The sequence below is a fragment of the Struthio camelus genome, chromosome 8 (genome assembly GCF_040807025.1).
Source record: "Struthio camelus isolate bStrCam1 chromosome 8, bStrCam1.hap1, whole genome shotgun sequence".
Taxonomy (NCBI): Eukaryota; Metazoa; Chordata; class Aves; order Struthioniformes; family Struthionidae; genus Struthio; species Struthio camelus.
This window is the reverse complement of record NC_090949.1, coordinates 4,525,320-4,536,136: the sequence shown is the minus strand read 5'-3', so window position 1 is coordinate 4,536,136 and position 10,817 is coordinate 4,525,320. Positions and strand designations below refer to the sequence as shown.

The 10,817-nt window shown below is 51.5% G+C and overlaps 1 protein-coding gene across 1 annotated transcript in view; it reads right to left on the bottom strand.

Annotated features, from left to right (window-relative positions):
- Nucleotides 1–2,002: 2,002 nt before the first annotated feature.
- Nucleotides 2,003–10,817, bottom strand: part of NMNAT2 (nicotinamide nucleotide adenylyltransferase 2) — a 30,496-nt gene continuing 21,681 nt past the window's right edge. Inside the window, exons 6-11 of the mRNA XM_068952128.1 lie at nucleotides 10,242–10,322; nucleotides 9,717–9,761; nucleotides 8,529–8,605; nucleotides 5,436–5,537; nucleotides 4,970–5,037; nucleotides 2,003–4,537 (exon numbers count right to left, since the gene is read on the bottom strand). Of these exons, the coding sequence (XP_068808229.1) occupies nucleotides 4,435–4,537; nucleotides 4,970–5,037; nucleotides 5,436–5,537; nucleotides 8,529–8,605; nucleotides 9,717–9,761; nucleotides 10,242–10,322 (476 nt within the window). The 3' untranslated portion in view covers nucleotides 2,003–4,434. The remainder of the gene's footprint in view (nucleotides 4,538–4,969; nucleotides 5,038–5,435; nucleotides 5,538–8,528; nucleotides 8,606–9,716; nucleotides 9,762–10,241; nucleotides 10,323–10,817) is intronic.

Genomic DNA, 10,817 nt, shown 5'->3' with positions numbered 1-10,817 from the left:
TCTTGCTTACTGGTCTGTTTTCTCTAGCTGTGTGTTTTGGGGTGGTCTGGAAGGAAGCAGGATGAGACAAGGAAGGGCAGCATGGGTGCGTGTGGCTGTCAGTTCTCCCAGCAACGCAGCAGCTCCTGTTCTCCATGCTGACTTAGTCTTGGGGCTGGTTTGACACAGACATTAAGGGATCTATTTGGGGAGATCTGAGGTCAAACGAACCCTTCAGGGAATGATTCTGTGTCCTACGTTGCAACATCCACCTCAGACCTCAAGCTCTTGTGGGCAGATGGTGCGTTAGCAGAGCGCGTGAGCCCAGACACCTCTCCTCCTGGCATTGCTGCCCAGCTCTCCCATGGAAATTCTTGTTGCTCGTGTTGAGAAAGAAGCACTCTTAACTTTCTTCTTCTTTAGGTAACAACAGCGAGTGTGGGTGCTTAGTCCGGCCTCCTTCTAGGAGCTTCTACTTGGCTCCTTCCCGTAGCAGACGAGTTTGATGCCAGGAGGAGCCAGTTGGATGTGATCACAAAGGCCCAAGAGGAGCTCAGAGTTGCATTTCATGAGGCTGCGCGCTCTCCCTGCTGGAAATGGCTGTGAAGCAGGTTATCCTCAATGTGCCCGGTGGAAGAGAGGAGCGGGGAGGCTTCTCTGCCTGACACAGCAGCAGCGAAAGACAACACCAGTAACAACATGGGTTTTTTTGTTCTTGTTTATTACATAATTTAAACATTTTGCTGATAAAGTTTTTTTGTCAATGACCATTTTTTATACAGCAACAGAAGAAAAAACTAGGCTCCAAAACCTTTCACAAAAGTGGAAATCAGTGACATGACAACTTCAACCCTTTTCCCTCCCCCCCCTTTTTTGTCAAAAGGTGTTTGAAGTTCATTTCTCTTTCAGCAAATTGCACTGTTTAAAATTGCAGGTTCAAAGACCAAAACCCAAGAGCTTCTTCCCACCCCCACCCGTACACTGGAAACCCCATTCCTCATCTACCCATGGGTTGCATGGATCTTGAGGGATGGTTTTTTTCATACCCACTCAAAGACCTTTTCCAAACCAACCCCAGAGTTCACCAGTCTGTTACAAACCCCCCTCCCTCCCCATCCTCGCCCTGAACGGTGAGTTTTACTGAGCGGATATATGAAGGTGTAGGTAAGACTAGTAAGACAGAATATATTCATCATCCATATCACAACGCTATGTCTCTAAGGCATGCCGTCCTAAACATGATGAGATTGAAAGCCAGCTGGCTTCCCGTATGTCCCATCTCGTTTACCTGAGGGAGGCGGGGGGTGGGGTCTGAGCTCTTTCAAATTCTTAGACATGCTGCCTTCATTCCTCTTTAGTCTCTTTTTTTTTTTTTTCCTTTTTGTCTTTTCCTCAGTTAAAATCCACTCTCCTTCCTCCCTCTTCAAAGATGATTCACTCCTCCGTAAGGTTAAAATCCCTTTGTGTGTGTTGGAGGTTGGTTTCTAACATTGCTTTCTCTCCTCCAGCTTGGAGCTAAGAAACATGGGTGACTTCTGGCAAGGAGATGAGGCTGTTGTCTGAGATAACTTCTGTGTTGAGATGGAGAGGAAAGACTGAAAAACTGAACGCACAGGACAGTAAGAACAACGGATTTAGAGGAGTCTAGCTACTGGCTTACATATGCTGAGTGTTGTACAGATGAGAGATGTTGTCCCGCTGTGGGCACCTGCCCGCTGTGTTAGCTAAGGGGGCTCAGTGGGATGTTAGTTAGCCGCTTGTACTCACTGAAGACATCCCTGGAGAAGAGGTGTCCCTGCACACCGATTCTATACTCTCTCGACACCCTGTCTGGTTTGGTGTCTCTGTATTTCCTCACCCCTCCAGATATATTTACAGCTGCTGGGAGATATCAGAGCTGGAGCTGCGGGATTCAGCTTGGTTTGGGCAAGCTGCCAAAATTGCCCTTCATGAAATGACCACAGCAGTTTCTGAACTAGTCCCTCCATGCCAAGGGAAATCCCCAGCAAGTAAAGGCTATGGGCAGCAGCCGGGAAAAGCCCCTGGCCTTTCCGTATGGGGCAGCTATGGGCAAATGCTCTGCTTCGCAGCAAATCAAATGCTTTGCTTTGGGCAAGTCCCTTCCGTAGTGTGTCTCACGCTTTCCCTTCTGGGAAGTGGCAATAACCTCCTCGGAGGAGCTGTTAGCTACTGCTTGTAAGGCCCCGCACACCGCAAGGAATTTATGCGTGTGGGTTAGGTTGTCTTTCCTGAAGTAGTGTTTGCTGTTACAGAGATGCTTGCTGCCTTTACTGGAGCGGGCTGTAACAAATTCACAGCACACAGGGCAGCTGTATTCAGCAGGTCATCAAATTTAGTGCAATGTCTTGTCTTTGAAGCTTCCATTAGAGCAGTTTGTGACCCTCTCTAGACTTCAGAGGGGAAAAAAGAGAAAAACTGATGTAACTTAAGGTCTTCTCTTGGAACACCCTGGAGGACGCTCAGCCTTCAGGGGTGTGAGTACAGCACTGTCCCTTGGCACTGGCCAGTCACAGCACTTCACTGGGAAAGCCGAAAAGCCACCAAGCCAATGCGGACAGCAGTTATGCTTTGGGACAGGGCTGTGATGGGGCTACCCTAAACCTAGTTAGTCCAAGTTTATGGAGAATGGGCAGATGTCAAGGAGGTATAGACAGGAGGGCTAATCCCAAAGAGATATACAAGGTTAGAAGGAGCAAAGGGATAGGAAAAGGTGAAGAGTAAAGCAGGACTGTACCTTCCTCCTTTCAGCTATGATCTTTCCAAGAGGCTGTGTTGTCAGGATAAGCAGGGGACTGTAGGTCCTTGCGCTCTAGAGATACACAGCAAGTGCAACAGCCCAATTCAGTAACCCTGGTCTGCGCAAGACTTGAACACAATTTTCTATTGCAACATGTTACCTGCCCTGGTTTTAATGCAAACTTCTCCACTAGGTGCCTTTCCTGGCATTTCGCCCCATGGGTTATAGACAGGAAAGCAGGAGATTGGTTTGTCCCAAGGGAGGTTTGAAGTTTCCAAAGCCAATTTGGGAGGGGGAAAATATCATGCATTTAATGAACTCTTTAAGGACAGGAAGATAGGAGGAACGAAGGGCAAAGGGGGAAGTTTACAGATAAAATGAAGATCTGGAGGCAAGAAGGAGGAAGATGCTGGGACGTCTTTCCTGGGATGGGATTAGAAAGGAGCAGCTTATGTCTTTTGGAGCAGCAGACTTCTCCTGAGCTCTGTGCTCTACCGTGCCAGTGCCCGCAGGGTAGTAAGTTCAGTAAGCTCCAGCTGCGTCCGTAGCCCTGTGACTTTCTTCAATTACGGCTGAGCTATCGCTATGATCTGCCGCCTTTTCCCCCTAGTCACGCCCGAGGGATAGCCTGAGGTGCAGAAACAAAATGCGCTGACTTACTGGAGTTCAGCCCCGATGTGCCAGAGCCATCAGCATCTCCTGTCCCTGCCGCATCCGTTGCCATGGGACGATGCTACAGGATGGACCCAGCCCCTACAAAACTCATAGTCAGGCTTGGGGGCGATTCTGGGCAGTGGCTTTGGGTCACTGGTTACTTACTCCCTTTGTTTACTCCCTTTTCTTCCTCCCTTGCTTCTTGGCCTAGTCAACGGCGGGTCCCTTTCTAGGTGCTGGGGGCTGCCCCTCTGATGGGAGGCTGGAGTTAGAGCATCACCTCAGCTCTGCTTGTCTAGGGGACATCTTGGGGTGAGTGGATTTATTTGCAGCCAAGGAAAGATGAGGCGTGGTGTTCCTGCCCCACTAAATACATCTTTGGCAGAAAAGCTTGCTAAAGTCTCTGTTCCCCTCCAAAAACACCATCTCAGTGATTTTTCAAGGCCAGGGGAAGGATGTCAGTAGCAAAGTTGTCCCACTGCTGGCCTGAGGAGGTCTGCCTGCCATGGGGCGCTGAGCCAATCGTGTTAGACCTGCCCACTACCAAACGCAATTTGTTTAGAGGTGGGTCATCAAGTCGAGAGGCCAAAGGGGCTCACACTAAAACTATTAGTAAAAAGATCTACCTAGATTTATTGAGCTGATGTGCCATAAGATGATGCAAAAGAAACGTCCCCGCTCTCGAGCATGCTGGGAGGATGGACAGGGGGACTGTTTCCCAGTGGCATGCTGGGAGGGAGGATGTTGGAGCTGCCTCCCCTGAAGCAGACTGAGCACATCTCTATTTTACTGGTCGCCTCCCTCCTGGCATACGAGGGGGAAGGCAGTACCCCAAAGAGACCAAACCGTTCCCCTTTGGTCTGTGCCGCCGTTCCCTGGACTTTCCTGCACTATGGAGCGTTGGCGCCGGGAGTGAGAGGCAGACACGGGCAGGAGGCCATGAGAGAGAGGGACACACACAGAGAGAGAGAGAGAGAGGAATGTGATGGAGAGTTGTAGGGAAGTGGGACAACAGGGCTGTCTCGCTGCGAGGCCCCTGGCTCTTAACCAGAGGCGTTGATGTAGAGCTGGCTCTTGAGGATGTAGTCAATGACGGGCTGACATAGGTAATCCACGACATGTCCGTCCCCGTGCTGCAGGGCCAGTCTGGGGAAACGGGGAAGGCAAGAGAGGAGAAGGAGTCAGAGCTTGCCTGGGTAAGGGCTGGGGGCCCATATGGGAGGCAGGTCTGGCACCGGCGGGCTCTGGGGGCGCCCGTTACCCTATGTCTGGTGGTTGTGCGAGCACTTGGCTGCCCTGGCTGTGCATGCTCACGTGAGTGCGCTTAATGTATTGCTGGGGAGCTGTTGGGCTGAATGACCCTGCGGGGAAAGCAAGCAGGTACCAGGAGAAAGCGACCATTTCGGGGGCAGGTGTAGGATGTGGGGGGCTCAGTGCCCCAGGCCTTTGGTTGCCCTCGGGGTGGTCCTCCTAGGCATTAGGTGTTGCTGGCTGGGAACTGCTCAGACACACAGCAGGGGAGGCTGGGCTGAGGGCACCCCTCTCCCCCCATAGCAGGAGCCCTTCTGCCTCACGCACCTGCTTTTGGTCGAGCTGACGACCGACATTGGGTGGTTCGAGTCGTCTTTCACCACCAGGATGTTGTTCTGTGGAGGAAGAAGAAAGAGAAGGAAAGGGAAGCTCCTCATAGCAGGCTCTTGCCCCACCAGGCACAGCTCTGCCCAAGGACGGCCTGGTGCCCCAGGCTGGTCTTGGGCTGCCAGGCAGGGGCCGTGACTTGGTAGCCCTGGTGCTAATCCCAGTTGAAGGCTGGGGTGAAGCCAGGGCCTTTGAGAGCAGCCTGGTCCGATGCTTGGTGTGTCGCGTCCCCAGCTGCCAGGCTGGGTGGCACTTGGGGGCTCCCATTCTGTCTCACGAGAAGATTTTGCCTTGTGAAAGCGGGGCAGTGAAGCCCAAACGCCTGCCCAGGTACAGAGAAGCTGAGGATCCCCTTGTGGCTTTCCTCAGCCACAGGCATGGTCCCGGCTTGTGCGAATCCACTTACTTTGTACTTGCGGAGTATTGAGGAATGGTTCATGATCCGGTCGGGGTCTGCTCCGTCCCGTGGCACTACCACGATCCCGAACTCCCCAACAATCACCTCCATCTAGGACCAACGCAGACAGCGGAGGCTTCTTTTTATAACATCCCAGCACAAAACAAGGCAGACACAGAGACTTACTGCCTGCCAAAACACCCCTGAACCAAGCTATGGGCTCAGTGAAACGTTAGCGATGATTTGAATGGAGCTAGTCTCTAATTTACTTTCTTTCTGCATAGCCTCTGGCAGAAACACAGATTTATTAAGGGGTGATAGTGGCGACACAATCTCAGTGGTTTGTGGTAGATAGAATAAAAAGGAGTAGGATTAGGTCCTACCAATGGAAATTCAGGTTAGGCTTTAGGAAGAATTTGTCATGATAAAAGCAGCGTGGCTCTAGAAGAGGTTGCCTGACAAGGACGTGAAATCTGCCCCACTGGAAGGGTTTAGGAACAGGATGGACATGTTGTTCCTGGTAGAGGTCTAGGAGAGCTGTCCCTGCCTCGGGCAGAGAAAACTTTGGTTTTGCATCAAAGCTGCTGAGGAAGGAGTTTCCAGGGGAGGTGATGGGCCCTGATCTGCCCGTTTTCCCTCGTGTGCAGGCGACTGCCACTGCTCTCACCAGTCTTTGGACAAAACATGCTCATCCTAAATAGTTCTAGTTCAGCAAATTTAGAAAGCAGGAGCCCATGAGGCAGTCCTGGAGCTGGATGCCATCTCTACATGTTCTTTGACACGCACCTTTCACGTCCTTTGCCCTGAGCTTCAAGACCTGTTTTGTCTCAGATTTTCTGCCTTTCAGAGGAGGTATCTGCCAGCTAATTAGGATTAATAGCAGCTGGTGTTGGAAATAGTAGAGAGATTTAAGGATGCTTAAGGTTAGGGAGCTTTCTGAGCTGTGGAGGAGGCAGACAGCTGAACCAGGCATGTTCACTTGACATCCATTCAGCCCTGGTTCTATTTATTTATGCATCGTTTAATTTATGAATTTATTGTTATCCCTGAGATGATGCTCTGTGGATCTCTGTGGCCAGGTTTTCATCAGGCTGGAAGGAAAGAGGTTTCTTAGCAACCTGGAGGTGATGTATGGATCCCTACGATGAGGTCCTCACCAGAACGGGGAGGATGGTGTTTCCTAGCAACCTGGAGCCATATGGATTGGTCTGGCCAAGTCCTTAGCTGAGAAGAAAGGAGGATGGTTCTCTGAACCTGGAGATGGTGCTTTTTTTGTTTTTTTTTTTCCCCCCTGGAAACAGACACTCCCTCGACTGTCTAATTTTAGTGAAGAGCCAGATCAGATCCCACAGCTCAGCACCATTTTGACTGCTGTGAGCAATATGCTTTCACTGGCATGTGTAAGAAGCATCTTGTCCAGCTGGCTGAAGCATTTTTCATTTCCAGCAGTTCTCTGCTACAATCCTAGAGCACTGTAGGGAATGAATGAGTCAGTAAACCAACTTTTCTCCTTAAGGCTCCTTTCCTCCTGTGAAAATACTACTCTTTTAAACAGGGACAGCAGTATCTGGAGTGAGCTGACCCTGTTACTGCCTTAGTCATCCACACATTTGACTGGAATTGCAAGGGTGGGAGTACGGAGTGGGAGGCAGCGTTTTTACTCCATGTAAGTTGTGGCAATGAACTTGAGAAGGGCTCTCGGTGGCCAAGTTTGGTGGCATTTCAGGGCATTTAATTAGGCCTAAATCCAAATATTTTGGGAGTATAAGTGCCGACGTGAGCAACGAAACATAGAGCTAGGCACCTTCATGGAGGTGCTTGCATTGGCGGGGGACGTACTTTGTTGCCTGTGGTGGGTTGATCCCCCTTTGCAAGGGAGGGGGAAAATACCTTCGGGGGGGGGGGGGTGGATTTTGCAGTGCCTTTGCTGTTGTTTATCCTGAGACAGCAGGAAAACAGGGAGCTCATTTCTGAGATTTGGATGCGGTCGCAGGTTCTCCCTGTTGATCTCACTATAGCTGCGGGTGTGGTTGGTTTCCTTGGGGCTCACCTATGAAGTGGCTGGGGTTGGGGATCATCTGGACGAGTTTTCGAGACAAAGTTGAAAAGACTTGCCTTCCCATGGATGCTGGAGTGCGTGTACTGGCCTTGCCCATGCCAGTGGGTGCCTCTTTCCTGTGTGTTTTTATTTCTCCTTTCTACCAGTCTCTTCTGACGGTCAGTCAAACGCGCTCAGTGAGTTCGTCATCTTCTGTGGAAGCTGCTGTGATCCTGACGGACTCTTTCTAGTGACCACACAGTTTTCTTATTCCCATCTGTATTGGTTTCACATTCCTTATTCAAAGTTCCCAGCACTGATTCTGCTTTCTGCTCCAAATGTGCTAAGGATCATATTAATTTGATCCCTATAGGTGCCGTGAAAATATTACTTCACTCAGTTTGGACTTGTGAAATAAGTCAGGTTTTTTCACTTCTTGGTCTCCGTAAAGATGGATGTTTGGGTACCTAGCACTGCAGGAAAGGCCTCTGATTAAGAGGATGTTATTTCAAGTTGGTTTTAAATGTCTTTAACTTCTAACATCAGGATAACACCTCTTATGATGACTTTTGTAAACCTCTTATTTCCTGCTTCCGCACTCCACTCTGTTAAGACTTAAATGGGCTTAATGCCATCTGCTCATAAGAGAAAACGAGTGGGAGCGCATCCTTTCAAAATCCCTTAGGAAAGGTTTACCCTGCAGCAGCTGCAACCTTGGGGGACTCTCTCTGTCCTCTGGGTGAAGGTGGTGAGAGAAGCAGATGTGAACAGAAACAGGGTTTAGATCTAACCTGACAGAAGGTTGAGCTGGTTGTGTGGATTGGACACGGAAACCCCCTGTCACTCAGGCTGGCCCGTGTGGCAGGGAGAAGGAAGGGTTTGGGTTCGGGTTGGGGTTCAGGGAGCCGTGGGGATGGCAGTACCCAGCTCCTGGTTTCCAAAAGGAGCTGATCAGGCACTCAGGAAAGCTGTGTTTTGGGGAAGGTTATGGTAGGGGAAAGCAGAGACAGAGGAGTGAAGGCTGGGAGAAGGGGAGCAGAGAGGGGCGCGCAGCAGCCACTCACGTCAGCCTCGTTCCAGAGACCGGGGATGCAGAAGGACTCCAGCAGGTCGCTGCCGCACAGCAGTAAGATGCGAAGCTCTGAAGAAAAGAAACAGAAAAGCTCAGAGGTGGGAGCCGATTTGCACCCTCGCACACAAGACTGAGCGGACACCCCAAAGGACTCTCTGGCTCTGGAGGGACCTAGCGCACGTGGAAACCAGCACCAGTGGAAAGCTGCAAAACCGCTCAAGTAAGGAGGAGCGAGAAGAGGCCACGGCTAGCGCAGACTGCCCACCCCAGCCCTTTCTCCCACACGTGAAGGTGCCTTCCCTGGTTTGGCATTTGTAGGCGGCCTTTGGGCTTCCTGTGGTGCCGTCATTAGGAGGTACCTCTGTTGTTCTGAAAGCTTCCTGGCTGCTTGCTTGAAGGGAAAAGTGCTAACTGATGAACCAGGGCTTAGAAACTCTAGCAAGCTGCCGGTGGGCCAGTCTCCGCTGGTAGAGCCCAGCGTGACTGATGGAGGCGTAAGGGGCATTGCAACACGGTGAACCGGTATGAAACAGCTAATTGAAAGAGGTGCTGGGGCTCCTTGGGGCCAGAGAGCCTCTGCTGGGCTAAAGGCAGGGAAAGTTGCTCCGGCTGCTGCTGCAGGCAAAGCTCTGCAGGGTGGTGAGAAACGCGAAGATGTTGGTCATTTGGCACCAGGTGCTGGCCCAGATCCTCTTTGGGACCTCTTGGGGGTCTGTGTCTGCCTCTCTGCTAGTGTGACAGCCAGCCTCAGTGGGGTCCAGCAGGGTGTTGGGTCCCCTCACCATGGGCCCCAGTGCGTGCCATGAAGGGGGTGAAATAAACCTTTCGAGGAACATGCTATATCTTGTACTGGAAGCTCGAGGGTAGGTTTCACAGTCCTCGAGGTGACTTTTAGGGCCCTCGGCATTAATGCGATTGGCATTACATCGTGGCAAATCAGCGCTGGAGCTGGGAATCGGGTCCCCTGCCGCTTGGCCCCTGGTTTTTTGCTGCTTCTCTGAGAGGGAGAATTGGCTCAGGACAGCTTCGTGTGGCTCCTGCTCCAGCCCTGAGCCCAGATGGCCGGCACCATGGGGAGGTGACGGTCCAGCATCCTTCATTTGCCACGTAATTTCTTATGTGGCTTTGGCCCCGAGGAGCTGGAGCAACACATCAAACGAGGAAGGGGCTGTGTACTCACCAATCTCCTCGTATCTCATCACTGTCCCCAAGTTCGCGTTTTCATCTGGGAGAAAAGAAGAAGAGAGGTGCTAGCGTCCCAAGCTCCTCAGGGCGCCAGGGTGGCTCGTTAGCTGTCGCATGGGGTGTTGGGTCAGCCCCTTGGAGCAGTCAGAAAAAAGGGACCGAACCCCACTTCCATGCACCCCTGCCCTGCCTGTGCCTGGCACTGCCCGAGCTGTATCAAAGATGTACTGCGACCACTCGTGTCTGTACAGCCGGGCACCGCGTGGCCACGCTGAGCATCAGGCTCACTGGGGCCGGCAGTGGCTGAGCCGAGGGCCGGACTGGGCCCCGGTGCTGGTGAGCCGCGGGAAGGCTCACGTCACCTGACTGTAGCTGAATTTGGGCACTGCAGGTTTTGGTGCAACTCTGGCCCAAAAGGCAGCGCATGGGATCCAGGTCCTCGCCATGAGGTGGGACAGGGGAGGAAGACTAGGGCCTGAAGCAGAAGCAGGGATGATGCTGGGTGTTTCCCCATACCTACCCACAAAGGTGAAGCGCTCCATTGGTGGGCGAACACAGCAAATCCGACTCAGGCTTTCTCCCACCTTCCCCAAGATCTTTGCTAAAGGTCAAGAAGAAGAAAAATAAATTGGAGAAAGGCTGCTTCGTGGCCGACCTACCAGCCCAAAGTGCTGCTGGCCGCACTAATCCTGCGAGATATTCCCGTGCACGGGAACCTCTCTCCCCACTCCCCATCCCCATTGCAGACAGCTTAGTCTTAATTCTCAGGGGAAAGCAACACCATGCCTTTAAGAGACCTGCTAGACAGCTAAAATCACTACAAATTACCAGATGTTTGGTTTTTATGGGATTTCAGTAATCTCCTTTGCCCTCCCCTTCTCCCTAGCTCATACTTCGATGTCCCACATCCCCCTCTGTCACTGGGGATACAACTTTGTTACCTCTCCTGCTAACCGTTCCCTTTGCAGGCACACCTTAAGAACGAAATATCCTTTCTCTTCATTGGTCTATCTGATTAGACATCATCAAATTAAAGTCAAGCGCAACTTCACAACCATTTAAAGCCATTCTGAGTTCCCGTTGAGGTCCTAGTTGG